The sequence below is a fragment of the Apodemus sylvaticus genome, chromosome 4 (assembly GCF_947179515.1).
Source record: "Apodemus sylvaticus chromosome 4, mApoSyl1.1, whole genome shotgun sequence".
NCBI lineage: Eukaryota > Metazoa > Chordata > Mammalia > Rodentia > Muridae > Apodemus > Apodemus sylvaticus.
The window spans coordinates 29,836,505-29,856,453 of NC_067475.1; the positions used below are offsets into that span (position 1 = coordinate 29,836,505).

At 40.2% G+C, this 19,949-nt stretch overlaps 1 protein-coding gene across 3 annotated transcripts in view; it reads right to left on the reverse strand.

Annotated features, from left to right (window-relative positions):
* The window catches only part of Tbck (TBC1 domain containing kinase), a 146,671-nt gene that overhangs the window by 11,622 nt on the left and 115,100 nt on the right, over positions 1-19,949 (reverse strand). For all 3 annotated transcript variants that reach the window (XM_052179226.1, XM_052179224.1, XM_052179225.1), the window contains exon 25: positions 5,487-5,646. In XM_052179226.1, coding sequence (XP_052035186.1) covers positions 5,487-5,646 — 160 coding nt within the window. The remainder of the gene's footprint in view (positions 1-5,486; positions 5,647-19,949) is intronic.

Genomic DNA, 19,949 nt, shown 5'->3' on the forward strand with positions numbered 1-19,949 from the left:
ATGTTCTGAAACTAGGAAATGTGCATCTGATTCTGACTCTGAGTTTTCTAGATTGTTTTTGGCTATTTTGGTATTTAAACAATCCATATGAATTATAGGATGATTTTTTTCTATTTCTATGAAACATGCCATTAGAATCATAACATCATTGCCCTAGCCTTTTTGTCAAAATAATACTAGATCTTCAAGTCCATGAACACTAGACATCCTCCCATCTACTCAGACCATCAATTCATTTCAGCAGTACTTTGTAGTTGCAATGTAGTTTTTACTGTTTCTCAAATCATTAATTCCTAGTCACTGTTTTTCTATATATATATATATATATATATATATATATATGTATATATATATATATATGTATATATATATTTGATTTGGTTTTTTTTTCGAGACAGGGTTTCTCTGTGTAGCCCTGGTTGTCCTGGAACTCACTCAGTAGACCAGGCTGGCCTCGAACTCAGAAATCCGCCTGCCTCTGCCTCCCAGAGTGCTGGGATTACAGGCGTGTGCCACCACCGCCCAGCAAAGTATATGTTTTAAATGTGTTTTAATTTATAGATAAAAACAAAGAATGAATATATTAATAAACAGTATTTCAACATTTGTAAAGATTGTGTAGTATTTAGATCTGATTATAATATCTATTTCATTACACATTTATTATCTCCTTATGATAAGAACCTAAAATCCTTTCTCCTAGTGTTTGGACTGTGCACAGTGCTGTCTACATTCACCATGCTGTGCAGCAGCACACGTCTCCTTGATGTGTAACTGCGACAGTACATTCATTTCAACCTCTGGCAACCACTACTCTACTTTCTGCTTTATAAAGTCCAAGGTTTTTAGATTCCAATGAGGGAGATCACAATATTTGGCTTTCTATGCCTAGCATATTACACCTAACATAATGATCTCCAGTTCAACCACACCGTCAGCAATGGCAGGATTTCCCTGTTCTGTGGCTAAATCTACTGTAAGTATTTAGCACATAATAGTTCATCCATTCATTACCTGGTAGACATTGAGGCAGTTTCTACTTCTTGACTATAACGAACAGGGGTGTGTTTCCTTGGCATATTGATTTCATTTTTGTTTTGATGTGCACATGTGTGTATGGAGGGCAGGATTTGAAAGAGGATGTCTTCCTCAGACACCCTTTGACTTTTTTTTTTTTTTTTTTTTTTGAGACAGGTTCTCTCACTGAACCTGAAGAACACTCATTTAGCTAGAATGCCTGGTAAGCAAGAAGCAGAGATTCTCCCATCTCTGACTCCGCAGTGCTGGGCTGACAGAACATTATTGTATCCAATTTTCTTTACATATGATCTGTGGGGAATTGAACTCAGGTCCTAAGGCTTTAGCAGCAATTACTTGTGAACTGGAGTATTTCCCCAGCCCTGATTTCCTTTCTTTGGCTATAATAGATTGCACTCTTGATTTCTATTTCATATTTGCTACTGACAAACAGCATCACTACTGATTTTGTGTCTGATACTGACGATTTCATTAGTTTTGGCATTTTCTTTTGTAGCTTGGGTGTTTTCTGTACAAATCGTGTCAGTGTCAAGCAGTGATAATTTGGTTTCTTTCTTTTCTGATTTTGACACTTCCAGCATAATGTTGAATAAATGTGGGCAATGGAGTCTTGTGCCAGGTCTTAGGAAAAAGTGCTCAGCTGTGGACTGTTCAATACAATGCTAGCTGCTTTCTTATAGTCTTTATTATATTTATACCTGGTTTACTTAGCAATTCTATTATACACAAGAATGTTGTATAATGTTGTATAAAGCATGTTGTCAAATGCTCCCTTTTTAGCAGCAGGTGAGATAATCATATGGTTCTGCAAGTCATTCTGTTGTGTGGTCTTATCTTATTTGTTGATTTGCATACACTCCATCATTCTTGCATCAATTCAGTGAAGTCCACTTAGTCTTATATGCTTTGGTATATTGTATTTCCATGTCCATTTATTTCAAGAATTTGAAACTTTCTTAACTTCATTAATCCATTGGTTATTCAAAAAATAAATTGACTCACAGGCATTTATAGTTTATAAAGTTTTTTCTAGTATTTTTACTTTTTTGAACTGTTAACAAAAATATGTGGTATTTAAGTTTTTAAAATTTTGTTGAGAATAATTTGTTGCTTATTACATACTCTATGTTGGGGAATGTTTTATGTTGGGGTAAGAGGAATGTATGTTGGACAGCTGTTTGATGAATTGTTCTGAAGAACTCTTAAGTCCATTTCATCTAGGGTATAATTTAATTCCACTACTTATTTCTTTACATTGTTTTATGCTCTGGTATTGGGGACCATACATACACACGTAATATTGACATTTTGTCTTTGACTCCTTTACCATCCAATGACCGTGCTTGTTTCTTTAGACTGATCTGTGCGGGAACAGTTGCCTTATCAGTCTATGGCCACAGCACCCTGACCTCAGTGCATTGTCTGAGCACTGAAGCTGGGCAGGGCCAGCTAGTCAGGACCTGTTTCGCTGCTATGCTCCTAAACTCAAACTCCAGATCTTTTACAATACTCATACATTAATGTAGTGAGCACTATTAGGTTCCTCAAGAACTTTACATAAGTTGTTAAAAACCTTTACATTAATGCTGAGTTTGAAACTGTTTCATTCTCTTTGTAATTGAACAAATGGTGACTTGAAGAGGTAAATACTTATCCAAATTAACACAGCTAGTAAGGAAGTCAGCATAGCATCATAGCTAGGCTTACAAATTCACAGATTTTAAATACTGCCCCATGTCAGCATGGGTTCTAACATGACCTCAGCATAAACTGAGGTACAGATAATTACAGAGGAATGGGGAGATACAGGAGAACTATCATTGGCAGGGCTAACCAAGGCTGGCAGAAGAAAATGTTACCACTCCTGGAAACAACCCGGGGTCTCATATGAGAATCGTGGAGAGAAGCCTTCCAGGAGAGAAGGCTTCCTGCTCTTTAACCCATAACTTCTCAGAGCTTCCCACTGGATGAACAACTAGGATTTAGAACCCACAGGCATTTTCCTTTGAGGGCTGAAAAGCAGTGTGAAGAAGAGCAGAGAGTGGATCTGCAATGGGCAGCAGAATGAGGAGAAGACACTCAGGAGAACACAGGCAGACGGTGGATTCCAATGCTTCAAACTGACATGCATTTAATTCAGTGGCTATGAAGGAAGCACTTATGCTGCTGCACAGGTCTTGGGTAGCAGAAGAGAATACGAAACAGTACAAATAAGTGTCTGAAGTTGTCTTTGACCTTTGAAAAACATCATTAAAGATAGACCTTTATCCCAATTTAAAACTGTCACAAATAAGCTACTGGTCACTGGATTGAAGCATTAGTAGCTGTGCATACAATTTTTAATCATTATTATCTATAAATGTTACAGCAAAAGGGATGTAAAATGAAATTACTAGTACCTGACTTCTAATAAACATGCTAATTTAGAATAAGATGGTTCGTTAGTTACCTATCCTCTACTACACGTGAGTACTCATTCTTCTATATTTCCTTCATATTTTGAACTTTGATTTATTTTGATTTGTACATAACAGATTATTGATGTATTAATAGAAATAATCTATGCATTGACAGATTTGTTTTACCTGTATGGCAAAATTAGATAAATGATACAGATTAATGACTAGGATGTTTGGAAGCAGTTGGCAGTTTAAAGATTTTTAAACTTCTTATTAGAAGCTTTCAAGTGGTGACTGTTTAATGAGAATGGGGCCATAATCTGGTCCATGCACTGGGATGACCTGCTGTGCTGTGTGTAAAGGCAGAAGAAGCTGCTTTAAAGGCCTGGGCCCACGGCAGCATTCAGACTCACAGGCCTCTCGAGCAGAGCTAAATGCAGCGCTTCAGAGTGATAAGACAAATTATGATTGGGGCTCTGGGCAGGCACATTAGGTAAACTGTATCCAAAGCTCTCTCAGTGAGATGGGTAGAATAATTCTACCTTGTCTTAGCTACTTTTGCTTTTGCTATGATTTAAAAAAACTTGACAAAAGCAATGAAGAAAGGATTTTATTTTGACTCACAATGCAAGAGTATAATCATGTCAAGGTGGCAGAAGCTGGAAGCAGCTAGTAACACTGTGTCTGCAGTCAGGAAAGACATCAGGGAATACAGGGTGCTCAGCTTCCTTTGTCCACTTACATAACCCAGGAGTGGCACCACCCAGTGGATGGCCTTCCTGCCTCAGTGCAGACAAGAGAGTAGTGAAAAGGCACACTCACACGTGGAAGTCAGGAACAACCTGTGGAAGTCCTTTGCCACTCCCCTCCCCTCCTAAGTCTCCAACACATGGTCCACTCTTGCTTGGTCTCCTGATTCATTCTGCCCTAGCACCATGGCGTTTGTTTGATTGGTAAGACTGGGACAGCTCAGCCCTCAGCCTCTCTAGCACCAAGTAACTGCTACTTTCCTAGGAAGTACTCTTTACCCGCTCTGGGCAGGCTTGCATGGGACAGGTTCTGCACCACAACAACAGTTATGTTCTCTACAGGCTCTGATGATGACATTTGCAACCCTGCTTGGCTTTTGTATGCTGTAGTCTCTGATGTCTTTCCTTCCTTCCTTTCTTTCTTTGTCTCCCTCCCTCCCTCCCCCTCCCTCTGTCTCTCTGTCTCTCTCTCTGTCTCTGTCTCTCTCTCTCTCTCTGTAGCAATTTTGGTCATCATATGTACTTTTTATTTGTCAGTTTGCTTAGAATTACTCAATCCCTCTCTCAGTCCGCTCAACTCTTGTTTCCGGATCTGACACTGACCCCTGACAGTTGAGTTTCTGGGTAAACGCATCTCCCAAGCCCCACAGACCCCACCAGTGCGACTCCAGGGCCTGTGCTCCAGTCCAGACCTGCTGCTCTCACAGAAGTTCTGTCTATGTTTTTGAGATTTCAAAAAACGGTTAAGAAAAAAAACCTGAAGACCTATGCTGTCATATTATGTTCCATATAACAGAATAATGGAGGTAGCTAACTTTATAAAGAAAGGAGGCTTAATTAGCTCCTTGTTGCAAAGGCAGGACACCGAAGGTCTACAGTCAGTGCCCACTGCTGATGGTGGTACTGTAGAAGTCCTAATGGTCTTCACACCGGCTCCAAAAGTCCCCTAGATAGCAAACCTCCACCTACCACAGGGCTTCCCACTAGGGCCCACTCCTGAGTCCCACCTTTTAGTGTTACCCATCTTACAACTAAGGTCTTAACACACAGACTTTTGACAACATCAGCAGCCACCACTGGTGTTTCCTAAGCCTCCTGCTAGTCATCCTGATGCTGAGAACTAGAGGCGGAATGTGTGTGTGGAGGGGAAGGAGGCTTCCATAAGAGGCAAGCTCCTCTAGGTAAGCGTACAGAGAGATGAGTACAGCTAGACTTATTCATGACTGACTCTGAAGAAACATATTTTCAACAACCTAGACAGTAGACAGGAGCGGCTGAGGACATCTCCGAGCACACTTACCTCAGCTGTTTGCTTGGCCACGTGCCCCACAATCACAATGACCTTCCCCTTGAAGCTGTGCAGCATGGTGGTGGACGGGCCCTGGCTGAGCTCTCCTTCGGCCGTGAAGGCTGCGCTGAATGGGATGTTGATGCTGCCCGCAATATGACCGCGAACAAAGCTGACAGGGAGCTTAAGGAAAACAGCTTTCTCTAAAAATGTCCATGGTCACTGGAGTATTTCATCTAAACAAAGTCAGATCCTCTAAGGAGGAAGAAAATTAAATTTCAAAATAAAGTGGAAAAGAGAAAGGAAGAGTTGCTTGAGATGTACTCATCAGTGGAAACTGTGAAAACCACGCTGACCCAGTTAAGCTGTGGTCCTCAACTGGCTACAGCCTGGTGCTATCAAGTTCACTGGCACAACCGGGCATAGTTTAAAGTTCACTGTCTCAGGGCAAATTTGATACTGAAAAATATTTGCAAAGTAGACGCTAAGTCAAACCCCATTTACAACTGTTAGAGGTCACCAGCCCCAGCTGGAAACTGTTCTGTTGCAGGTTAATGCGTCCAGCTAACTCAGCTGACATATCCATTATTCTGAGTTTATATCCTCCAGAAGGTGCCATAGCTTATGCTTCGTGTACTTTAGAATTCTGATGCACTAAGTGACTATTACTGTTAGTTTAGGAAATAAAGACATCCATTAAGCAGTAGCTTATACACACACACACACACACACACACACACACACACACACACACACATCTACTCAGTAATTAAAGTATGATCAGATGAATAAAAATAGAACTTTGGAATTTAAAAGATACAGTTACACATAGAAAACTGTAAAAGAGATGTATGAGCTGCCGTGATAGATTACATTAGTTTGGGGTGACAGGGTGGAGTTTTCTGGGGAAGTGATGGCAAGGTTAAATCCTGAAGAATAAATAAAAGTTTGGACAAAGAAATGGATCGGAGTGGAGCAGAGGATGAAGACCTGAGGCAGAGGTTTTGTAGTTACCATGGGGAAGGAAGCATGTGCCCAGTTAAGGCAGGGAAGGACAAGGCAGTGGAAATTAAGTGTGAGATAAAAAGGAGGTGGAGGCTAGACTGTGCCTGTGCTATTTATGATAATGATCTTTATTCTGCTAGTAAGAAAATCCAAGTATTCTAAGCAGAAAAGCAGCATACTGGATTTGCATTTGGGTACCACTGTAGGGGAAAGCACAAAGGAAGCTGCATCTAGCTCATGAGAAGTTTGGGTGATATCTCTACTCTTTCTTAATAATCATGGCTGACTACTAGCCTAGGAAAGGCCATCTCTGTATTCAGTAGAGCCCCCTCCCCAAACTGCCACACAGTTTAAAGGGTTATGACCCAAGCACGTTCTATTTACCCCCTGTACTTCTTAGCACAGCAGAGAAAGCATAAACTGAAACAGTAGTTGTCATGAGCTCAATCTGCAGGCTTCCAGCTCCTCACTGGAGGACAGAGGACAGATCCCGCCTCCTCCTCTCTAGAAGGCAGTCCTTTCTAGCAGGCAGAAGAGAACATTTCACTCTAAGACTAAAAGAAATAACCAAATACATTTTGAAAAAAAAATGATGAGAGATAAAATTCATGCTGGATTCTGGGTGGACTTGCTTAGAGAACTGTATGATGGAGAGACTATTTATAAATGCAGGTAAAGGACCCTTAAACTGAAGCTGTGTGTCACCCTGCCCGGTTGGCAGTAGTTTCTCAAAATTAATTATCTTAGAGTCTCAATGGTCGTCTTCAGGAGCAAAGGGGTCTTTTAAACATAAGAATCCTGAAAATACTTAAAAATATTTAAGCACTTTTGTTTTCAGTAAAGATACCTTAAAAGTGATATTTATAATACCAGCCAGTAGTCCTACTGCACATTTCTCAGCAGCTGCTAGGAAGAACTTGTGTCTCTCAGCCAGCACTTCCGGAAAGTGATCAGCTTGACTTTTAGCAGTTTTACAGCAGCAAAATCAATGCAAATCTACCCTAGTCAAGTGCTGGGACGGACAAGTTCATACAGCCCACCTGTTCCTCCTTTCCTGTTTGAACAGCCTCAGACACTGCCCTAGTAAAAGTGTGCCCCTCGGCCAAGGGGTTTGTGTTAAACCAGCCTACCACAGCATGCTACAGCTGGCCAAGAAGACAGTATGGAGGGCAGTGCTAGGTACTTGAACCAATCTTATTTTCTTTCTCAAAGATGAAGAAAGATAATGTTCACATGTGCTAAGGTTTAGAACATAAAATCACATTCAAATGCCTCTATATAGAATATATATATACATATCTATATATACATATAACAGAAAACTATAATCACCTACTTTAGAAGAAAAACTGCTAAAGTTAAATTTCATGAACATATGAACATATGGTTTTAAAAGTAAGTTGTCTGCATATAAATATTTAACATCATTACCTAAAATTGAAGACACACCTGAATAATTTTTTACATGCTATTTAGATGTACTTCTCAAGGAGACTTGTCTATACTGCCTTTTAGTCACTAAGAGTATGCTATAAACTTGTTATTTCCAGAATTTTCTGTTATACTTTATGGTTTGATTTTTTTAAAAAATAGGGATTAAATGTCAAAATGCTAGACAAAATATAATGCAAATAAGAGTTTTGGAGAAAAGTTCTGTCCAAACCCCAAAATACTTCAAGTCTTTCTTCCCATCATGCTTTAGGAGACAAAACACAAAGGAACAGGGCCTTAGACCACAGCTCCCTCATGTAGTGCAGTCCTGGAAACCATCTAAGGACACCCTTCCTAGAACACTGTCAAGAGGCAGAGACGGAGTGAGCACAGATGTCTGGACACACAGGGCTGTCAAGCCTTCCCATCTCCTACCCATAACTGTGTTCCCAGCAAACAGCAGAGGAGAAAGAGCCAGGCCTAGTTACACTCAGTGCAATTACAACAAGCACTCTCTTTTGTCTTAGTATGTTCAGCAAGGAAGCAAACAATTTTGGTTACTTAAGGACTTTAGGTCCTCAGTAACTATGTTTCATTGCTCACAACACAAATCCTTATATAGATGGCAGTAAGATGAGGTAGAATCCCAGAGTCCATAAAGGTGGTCACACTGTACTGTAAAGGGGTGTAGCTGAATGTGTTTGCTTAAAAACCCGCAGTCATGAAAAATCACGAATACTGAGTATCTTAGTTTTTTGTTTCTTTCTTTGTTTTGTTGTTGCGGTGGTAAAATATCCTGGGGAAAAAAAGTAACCCAAGAAAGAAAGGGTTTATCTCTACCATGATAGAAAATCAAGGCAGCAAGATGCTGAAGCAGCTGGTCCTACTGCACCCAAGATCAGGAAACCGAGTGCCATGAATGCCACATAGTTTAGTTATATATGGAGAAACCACAGTTAGCTCTGTTTTCATTTTTGACTATTGGTATAGATAGGTACAGCCTTCAGATGAGTTTATGGAGCTATTTTTACATTATTTAAATTGGTTAGCATGGGCTGGAGAGATGGTTCAGCGGTTAAGAATACTGATTGCTCTTCCAAGGTTCTGAGTTCAATTCCCATCAACCGTATAGTACCTTACAATCATCTATAACAGGACCTTTAGATTATTAGATCCTTAGATGGTTTCCAGGACTGCACTACATGAGGGATCTGTGGTCTAAGGCCCTGCTCCTTTGTGTTTTGTCTCCTAAAGCATGATGGGAAGAATAATCTTTAGATTAATGTCCCTTTAGAAGACATTATCTGAGCACAGTGCTCAGATAGTGTCTTCCTTTTGATGCAGCCCAGGACCCAAGCCCAAGAAATGGTACCCCCCCCCCCCCCCCATGTTTAGCCTCTTTCCCCTCAATTAACCTCAATGTAATGTCACAGGCATGCCTGGAAACGAATCTCCTACAGGTATGTCTGGAGCTCTGTCTCCAAGCTGGTTCTGGATAAATGGATGACAATATCATACTGAGCACATTTTACATTTGTGAAGATACAAATACAAGAATATACTTAAGTGTGTATATGCATACACACACATATACACACACTTTTGGGGTTGTTTGTTTTGTAGTTGTGAAGTGTGCTGTAACTCTCTAATGCTTTAAGCACTCTGACGTCACCTCATTTGTCTGCTGCGAAAGATGAGTTTGTACAGGATTCTCCTAGCTGTGGTCTTGGAGCTGAACACACACATTTCTGTATGTACTTACGAAAATAATGGGATGCATTGCTCTACTAATACAGGCAAATACCAAAGTATTCTGCATTTAATTATTAAGTTTAAGAATGTCACTGCACGTCAGCTAACTCACAAATATGGGGGTACGTGATTTTCACACTCAAAGATGTGTTACAGTTAGTATACCACCCCGCAGGCAGGTGTCCTTCCTTTAAGTTGCTTCTTGTCAGGTACTGGGTCACAGCAAGGATGAGTGTAGCTTAAATTGCCTATATAACAATATACTAAAGTAGATAAAATGGATAGAAAAAATGAGTCCCATGCGTTATGCAATTATATCATAAAGGTAAAATATGTGAGTGCTCATATCAACACAGGGCTTCATTAGGCACTGCACTCCAGCATACTAAGCTCTTCATCAGACCATGCCAAATTTACTGCTTATGAAATCAGACATATCTGTGCCGGCCTGTTTCTGTGTTAACTAGTTTAGAATTATTTATTTATTTTTAAAATGTATAGAAGTACACTGTAGTTGTCTTTAGACACACAAGAAGAGGGCATCAGATCCTGTTATAGATGATTGTAAGGTACTATGTGGTTGATGGGACTTGAACTCAGGACCTTGGAAGAGCAATCAGTATTCTTAACCGCTGAGCCATCTCTCCAGTCCATGCTAACCAATTTAAACAATGTAAAAATAGCTCCCTAAACTCATCTGAAGGCTGTACCTATCTATACCAATAGTCAAAAATGAAGACAGAGCTAACTGTGGTTTCTCCATATATAACTGAGTAGTATTAACTGAAATTAAAGATGCCCAGTTATAATTTTTCTTAGAACGCTATTATTACATGAAATGGAATCATCAGCACTCCATCATCCAAGTTTAAATCTCACGTCCAGCACCTCCTCAGTGGCCTCCACTAATGCAGTGTCCACTCCAGTGAATCTCACCCTATAACAATCTAATCCTGTAGCCATCTGCCAAGACACTAGCTACCTCGAGCTCATAGTGTTGCAGACGCAGCTTTCTAAAACTTTTGCATTTTTGCCTGCCAAGAAATTCACCCTGTTCACAGTTTTCTCTAGTTAAAAAATTTAAACAAGTGGCCAAATGACCATATTCCTGCTGAGAAATCTCCCCTGGTCCAGACTCTCGGTACAGCCCTCATGAACCAGGGCCTAACAACTCCATTCAAAGTGGAATCAACTGCCTTTCTGCTCGGTTCATGTAATTTTTCTCTGCCTAAACACTTTATTTATTTAGACAGGGCCACTGCACCTGTGTCCTCCTTGTGCCTGCATCTCCCTTGTGCTTGCTTTCTGAGTGATAAGGCATTTACCTAGGGTGACAGTAAAACTGTTTTATTAAGAAAAAGCCCGTGACCTCACTCTGTAGGACTGCAAATAAAAAGTCATGTCTATACACTGTGAATCAGAGGAATCTCCATCCTTCTAGCTTTTCCTGTACCATTAACTCCCATCTAGCCTCTACCTACCACCACAACCATCATCACCAGCAGCATCACCATCATTTTTTTATTTTTTCTTTTCTTTTCTCTTCTCTTTTCTTTCTTTTCTTTCTTTCTTTCTTTCTTTCTTTCTTTCTTTCTTTCTTTCTTTCTTTCTTTCTTTCTTTCTTTCTTTCTTTCTTCCTTCCTTCCTTCCTTCCTTCCTTCCTTCTTTCTTTCTTTCTTTCTTTCTTTCTTTCTTTCTTTCTTCTTCTTTCTTTCTTTCTTTCTTTCTTTCTTTCTTTCTTTCTTTCTTTCTCTCTCTCTCTCCCTCTCTCTCTCTCTCTCTCTCTCTCTCTTTCTTCTTCTTTCTTTCTTTCTTTCTTTCTTTCTTTCTTTCTTTCTTTCTTTCTTTCTTTCTTTCTTTCTTTCTTTCTTTCTTTCTTTCTTTTTTCATACTGGGAAGAGAACACTGGGCCTTTCTGTACAGGGACAGAGGTAGCTTCCCTCAGAATACAAAGCTGAATGTTCTATTCCTCTAATTGAAATTCTCCTAGAAGCCCACTCTAATCTCATTTCTAACTTTCACGTAGTTCAATGATGGCCCCTCACTTTACTGTAATCTCTTCAATGTGTTGTCCTTAACCTCTGGATCTGGTGTCTACGGAGTGTATATTTTTCTCTATATATAATCTCCAGATGTACTTGTGATGTAAGAGGCCACCATCTGAGTCAGACACCCCTCCTTACATGTATTAGGTGTGACTCATATCACAGTGAGATGTGATAATTTATTAAAAGTCTATATGTCTCTGGTTTAACTTTGTATCCCTGTTGCCTAGCAAATGTCTATAAGCAAGACCAACTGGGTTGGATCTGGGACTAAAACAGCAAATGGTATCAACTGCTAATGTGACTCTATCAACTATTAACCCTAGCAGTAGAGCTACTCCTCAGCACACCCCACATCACAGAAGATCCGTGCAGACGTGAGACTCCCAATGACGGAGTGCTTGCCTTAGACTGGATAGAAATGTACACGGGATGAACACAAGCTTGCAGAGCCTCCTATGACACAGCTCCTCTGAGCACAGGTATCATCGCCACAGCACTTTGATGATAAATGTCAGAAACCTAGTCTTAAGGCTGTAGTAGGAAGAATAGTGTTAGCATCCACTAAGAATAAAGATGGTATAATAATGCAAACAGTGGAGTTGATTTTAAAGTAAGTGTAAGTCTATTGTTGGATTGCCTATTTTTCCTTTCCTCCTTTTATTTTCCCCCATCTTTCCCTTCCTCCTTCCTTCCCCTTTCTTTCCCAAGAGCTCTAGAAATAAAGTTGTAAAACTCAGCCTTTATGTGCAGCCAATGAGATTAACATTCCTTCAAAGTCTTCCTGTTTACAGATAACATCAGTTGGACCCATATTTGCATGACTAAGACCACCTTTAACATGGACTCCAGGAAATTTGAAACTCCAAATATTTATAGCTACTAAACAACAGTTGGGCTGGGTATTACCTTTGAAGCCATTAACATTACTCATAAAGTTTATGGCACTACACAAGAAATATTTTCTATCGCTCTTCTCTACAATTTCCATGATACACTGAAGAGAGCTTTACCTAGGAGCATTTCAAGCTTCTTACAGAAACAGACAGAAGTAAAATATGATTGCAGCAAACCATTGCAGCTTCCTTCTCTGTTGCCTCTGGCAGTGCTGCAGGGCTTTAGGAGGGGTGGTGTTTACTGCGCAGTGTGTGCAGTCTGCTGCAGCCTTCAGCTTTCTTAGTCTATACTCTACTGGGCTTTGCCATCCCCAGACAGTCAGGGTCACTTCATGCACTGCTCTTTACCTGTATCCAAAACAGACAACAGTTAAACCAAAACGGCTGCAGCATCTATAGAATCCCACGCAGCTGTGTTAAGCGGTCTGCAGAAAGCAGTTCCTTACATTTACTGACACAAAGTTCATTTGCTTAAGAGTTCCAGGCTGGAGAGATGGCTCAGCGGTTAAGAACATTGACTGCTATTCCGAAGGTCCTGAGTTCAAATTGCAGCAACCACATGGTGGCTCACAACCATCCTTAAGGAGATCTGATGTCTTTTTCTGGTGTGTCTGAAGACAGCTATAGTGCACTTAAGATAAAGCCATCTCACCAAAAGCAATATACAGATTCAACGCAATCCCCATCAAAATCCCAACTCAGTTCTTCATAGAGTTAGAAAGAGTAATTCTCAAATTCATCTGGAATAACAAAAAACCCAGGATAGCTAAAACTACTCTCAAGAGTAAAAGAACTTCTGGGGGAATCAGTATCCCAGACCTCAAGCAATACTACAAAGCAACAGTGTTAAAAACTGCATGGTATTGGTACAGTGAAAGGCAGGTGGATCAATGGAATAAGATTGAAGACCCAGAAATGAACCCATACACCTATGGTCACTTGATCTTTGACAAAGGAGCTGAAAACATCCAGTGGAAAAAAGATAGCCTTTTCAACAAATGGTACTGGTTCAGTTGGAGGTCAGCATGCAGAAGAATGCGAATTGATCCATTCTTATCTCCTTGTACTAAGCTCAACTCCAAGTGGATCAAGGACCTCCACATAAAGCCAGATACACTGAAACTGATAGAAAAGAAACTGGGGAAGACCCTTGAGGACATGGGCACAGGGGAAAAGTTCCTGAACAGAACACCAATAGCTCTTGCTCTAAGATCAAGAATTGACAAATGGGACCTCATAAAATTACAAAGTTTCTGTAAGGCAAAGGATACAGTCAAAAGGACCAATCAGCAAGCAACAAATTGGGAAAAGATCTTCACCAACCCTACATCTGACAGAGGGCTAATATCCAATGTATACAAAAAACTCATGAAGTTAGACCCCAGAAAACTAAATAACCCTATTAAAAAATAAGGTAGAGAGCTAAACAAAGAATTTTCACCCAAAGAACTTCGGATGGCTGAGAAGCACCTTAAGAAATGTTCAACATCATTAGTCATCAGGGAAATGCAAATCAAAACAACCCTGAGATTTCACCTCACACCAGTCAGAATGGCTAAGATCAAAAAGTCAGGAGAAAACAGGTGCTGGCAAGGATGTGGAGAAAAAGAAACACTCCTCCACTGCTGGTGGGATTGCAAGCTGGTACAACCACTCTGGAAATCAGTCTGACGGTTCCTCAGAAAACTGGGCAGGATACTTCTGGAGAACCCTGCTATACCATTCTTGGGCATATACCCAGAGGATTCCCCAGCATGTAATAAGGATACATGCTCCACTATGTCCATAGCAGCCCTATTTATAATAGCCAGAAGCTGGAACTAACCCAGATGTCCCTCAACGGAGGAATGGATACAAAAAATGTGGTATATATACACAATGGAGTACTATTCAGCCATTAGAAACAATGAATTCATGAAGTTCTTAGACAAATGGATGGAGCTGGAGAACATCATACTAAGTGAGGTAACCCAGTCTCAAAGGAACACTCAGGGTATGCACTTACTGATAAGCGGTTATTAGCCTAGAAGCTTGTAATACCCAAGATACAATCCACATATCAAATGATGTCCAAGGAGAAGGAAGGGGTGGCCCCTAGTCTTGGAAAGGCACAGTGCAGCAGTGTAGGGGGATATCAGAACAGGGAGGTGGGAAGGGGTGGATGGGGGAACAGGGAGGGAAGAGGGCTTATGGGACTTGTGGGGAGGGGGGAATCAAGGAAAGGGGAAATCATTTGAAATGTAAGTAAAGAATATATTGAATAAAAAAAAAGATATAACAATAAATAAAATCTTTGGGCCAGAGTGAGCAGGGCCAGAGCAAGTGGGGCTGATTAGAGGGAGCAGAGGTCCTGAATTCAATTCCAACAAGCACATGATGGCCATCTGTAGAGCTATAGTATATTCATATACATAAAATAAAATAAATAAGTCTTTAAAAAAAAAGAGTTCCACCTTCTTTTCACAAACAAGTGTCTCAATTATTTTACATGGGTTAGAAAAAATGAGATTAAAATGTAATTTTAGAAATTCATTATCCTTATAACACAAATGAAGAAAGATTTCACCCAAGGAGTCATAAGACTTAATGTTAGCTTCTCATTTAATTGGCTTTATAAAACAAAGCAGAAAGCAGACCTGGTGGGTCCCAGCACTGGTGAGGGAGGTAGATTTAGTTCTGGGCTAGTCTGCCTCGTCTGCCTTGTAGAACAAGTTGAGCTGCTAGCATGCACTCCAGAGACCTTGCTTCTAAAACTGAACAGAAGATGGTGCAACCAGAGCCTCATCAACATTTCAAAAATACTTTAGAGAAGGAACTCACAGAATGTCCTTTTTTCCCTTGTTTTGTGTAAGGAAGAGATGGAAGTATTTTAAAAGTACACTAACTATGATTGGTAGAGTGACACTAGACCTATAGTCATTGTAAAGTTTTCCTCAATGAGGACTAAGTCATCATATCACAATACTTCACAGGTCCTGTAAGGATTTCAACAGCTTTACATTTTGTTTATATTTAAGATTTATTTATTTTATGTGTTTGCTTTCATTATCTACTGCATGCATGCCTGGTACAAAAGAGGTCAGAAATGTTATCAGATCCTAGCCTATGGCTTTAAGTTTTAAACCATCACTACTGGGTTGCTGAAATGGCTCAGTGAGTATATAGTGCTTGCTGCTGAACAGATGACCCAAGTTCAATTCCTAGGACCCACATGGTAGAAGAAGAAAACCAGCTTTACAAGTTGTCCTCTGACCTCCAGCTACACACCATGGCATGTACCCTTCCCCAATGAATACATATAAATATAATAAAGATTTAAAACAAGAGAACCACTATTATAGTAGCTTTAAGAAATATTAAATGTCTGATTGGATTAAGTCTTACCAATTAGGTCATAAAAGAAAGGACTTTTCTAATACTCCTCGTCTTTCAAAGCACATTATTATATTTCAATAGTTATTAAATAATTAAAAATATTAAAATAGTTTTTCTTTATTTCAGTGGTAGTGTTTAAGAACTCTGCAGGCAAGAGTTCTGCTGCTGCTGACTAGGCCGTGAGGACATATGGGCACTGAGGGTAGCCGTAGAATGTGAAGGAATGTGGATAGAAATGAATTCAGACTTCAAGAATCAAAATGCATCACATTTGTCCATTGATCTGTGTTAACCGGCTTATGCCAGTTTCGTATGTTCACAGCCTATGCAGGGACTAACAGGAACCTGGCCAGCACAGCAAAGTTTGGCAGCTTGAGGTCGGCTCTTCCAGCTGCAATTAGATGGTCCTTATACAGTTGGTTCCTTAGCCTCTTTAAGCTCAGTTTCTTCATCAACCAAAGTTGCTGAAGACTCATGTCTTAGGACTAGCACTACACTTGGGATGGTGCAAGCTGTAAATAGCAACTATTATTAAAACTTAGCTCACCGAAATGTACTTATTCATAGCATCCCTTATTCTAAAGCAAGTCGTGATCTGAATTACACATTTCCCTCCTCCCTGATGGACTCACGAATTGGTATTACTTGGGAAAGTGAGGGCATGCTAATAAATCCTAAACCATACGGTAGATTTCTAACTACCCCATTACTTCTGACAGCGTCAGTACCTCTTTATTTCCTGGCTCCATCTCTTATTTTGCTGGTCTTCTAGATGGTCCAAACTGCCAAGTATGCTGGGACTCTAAGGGCTCTGGCCCTGCTTTCTTCTGCTTAGACTGTTCCCTCCAGGCTGGGTCGGTGGCGCAGCCCTGTAACTGCGACTTGGGAAGCAGAGGCAGGAGCATCTTTAACAGGCTGTTTACCTCCTACAGCTCCAACTGTAAAAACAACTTTCTATCTTATAATTACATTGCAATTGCTATAAGTGCAAAGAATTTGTCATTATATTTAAAAAATAGCTCTCTCATATCTGGTATCCTGACTGGCACACAAAGACAATAAAATAATTGCTAAGTGAAAGACTGTGACATGAGGCAAAGTGCTTAGTTTGAAGTTCTTATTGCCCTGCCTTCTGAGCACTGACCTGCTTGAGGGTGTAAGTGGGGCAGAGAAGGAGATCCACTGTAGAGTGTACAGGCTCACACACTGCCAACTGTCTCTTAAAGGCTTAAACTGTGAAGGGTGGGGAGGCAGTGGGGCTGTAGACAGCTACCCTGATCTCTTCTTCCTCTAGACACATTTTCTGGCCATTTTCTAAGGCCTGAGGCTGGACTACACATAAGGATACTAGTTTGTCTTGTCTTATCCTGAGATAATGTGGGTAATGTTTTTTGCTTGTTTCTCTCCTTTGTTCTTATTGTCTTTCCTATTACTTTGTTTTCATTATAAAATATCTTGATATTTTATATTCCTAATAAATAACTGTATATTATATCTTTTTAAAAGTTATGCACAGTACCTCAGAGAATTATAGTTTCCTAGATGATAATGATGACATCTAAAAATTAATATTCTAACATGATTCTAAGCACTAAATTTGTGCATCCTTAATTACTGTGCAGACTTCCCCTTGCCCTTACTTACTTGCAAGTAGGATTCAATATGAAGAGTTAGGAGAAAATATTACTTGTTTATAATGTGATGATATAGTACACATTGTGGATTATTTTTAAAAACCTGTTTTCAAGCTTGAAAGGTAACAGGCAGTTTAAACACCCCAACCAAGGGGTATCTTAGAACATCATTCCATTCTCCATGGTATTCATGACATTTATTGATACCCAGTGATTCTGGGTATCAAATTCTGGGTATCAAAAGAGTTTAACTTGTATTTCTTTCAAAGCACTATGAAATGAAGGTGTCAACATTTGGTATTTGGAGGTAGAAAAGAAATATGTGATAAAAAATAAGAGGGCACAGAAAGGAAACAGAAATGTTGTGACAATAAATGAACTAACTTTAAAAACATCTTAGAGATAGACATGGTGGTGCATGCCTACAGTCCCTGCACTCAGAAGGAAGAAGATCATGAGTTTTGTGCTAGCCTTGGCTACACAACAGCCCTGTTCCATAAAAACAAAGCAAATTTTTTGTTTTAAAGTGATTGTTCAAAAAGGGATCTAAAATAATTCACAAGGGGGAGAAAGATGGCCTATCAGTTAAGAGCCCATACTGTTCTTGCAGAAGATCTGAGTGTGATTCCCAGGATCACATTGGGCAGCTCACAACTGCCTGCAACTACAGTTCAAGGAGACCCAATGTCCCTGGGATCTGTGGATCACAGTTACCCTGGTCTACCAAATACACATAATTCAAAATAATAATAATAATAATAATAATAATAACAACAACAACAATAATAATAGTAGTAAATAATATCATCATCATCACCTTAAACACTGAGAAGTGTCACCAAAACTGGCAAAATTATGTTATAAAAGAGTAAGTCACAAGGTGAGTCCTTGGGATGGTTGAAAAAGATGGGTGATCTCATATTCCTGTCTCCATTGCCTTGAGCCAGCCCCACTCTCAAGTGGATAGAGCAGTACTGACTCTTCCTTTAGTGTTCAGTTATGGACGGTGAACATTTCAAGTTAGGTTGCTAGGTCCAGTTCCGATTCAGTCCAAGAACTTTGGGAAGGCAGAGCCATCCCTGCACAGACAGCCTGCCCTACTCATCAGAGGACAGTGTTGCAGCTCCCTCCTCTGCTTTCTAACTGTCTGCACATATCCTGCAGAAAATAAAGGAGTGTGAGCATGCACAGCAGCCAGCCAGAGCTGGGAGGGCAGGAGCCACTCTGTACGGGAATGAGTGAGTGTCAAGTGAGCAGCAGTCGAAGGAGACCAGCTGACATGGGGCATGCACATAATATCCTACTGGTTTAAAAACAGAAATGTATGAGTGTCTGCCTGCATCTGTGTATGTGCACTGTGTTTTTAACAATAATAATAACAGCTTTTAAAATTAAGAGTGTCAAATGCAACACATTTTTATTCTCTCTCTCTCTCTCTCTCTGTGTGTGTGTGTGTGTGTGTACATGCATGCGTGCACGCGTGCACCTGTGGAGGTTGGAGGTTGACAGTGGGTATCGTCTATCATTCTCTACCTTATTTTTGGGAAAGGGTCTTTGGTGAACCTGGGCTCACTGATTTGGTTGGACGAACTGACCAGGAGGCTTCAGGGCCCTTCCTGTCTCCGCAGCCTCAGTGCTGAGGTTGTAGACACAGCACATGCCACGACTCTCGGCTTTGTATCTGACTTCATGGGTCCACACTCAGACCGTCAGGCTTGTGTACTAAGACTGTACTAAGCTGCATTCCAGCCTTTTCCTGATGGTTTAAGAGACAATGATTTTAATGAAAGGCTCAGGCAAAATATAAAATAAGACATTAAAAAGAGTAAGTGATTTCAAATTCTTGAAGCACCAGATCAGAACTTCTGGCTAGTCAACTGGAATTTATTCCTCCTTTGAGAGTCTGCAAACCCACTCCCTAAGGGGCGCTCTATAACCCAGAGCCTTAAAACCCAGGCACATCGTGTTTTTACTTTCTCTAAACTCAGGGTCCTATAATCCTATAGAGAAAATAAAAGAGACATTTTGAAAAAAAAAAAAAGCCTGGGTTATAAGCTGAGTGTGGCGGCATGTATACCTTCCCTCCCAGCGCTCAAAAGGTAGAAGCAGGCAGGTATCCGTGAGTCAAGGCTAGCCTGGTCTACAGAGTGAGCTTCAGGCTGGTCAGGGCTACAAAGTGAATCTGTTTCAGGAAAAAACAAAAAACAAACAAAATGAAGCAATAACAACTACAAATATAAAAATTGAGTTATATTTGAAACTGTGGGCTTTTAAACTGTACTGTAAGTAACCTAAGATTTTTCACACTGCTTTTGCAATTCTGGGAAAGCATGGTTT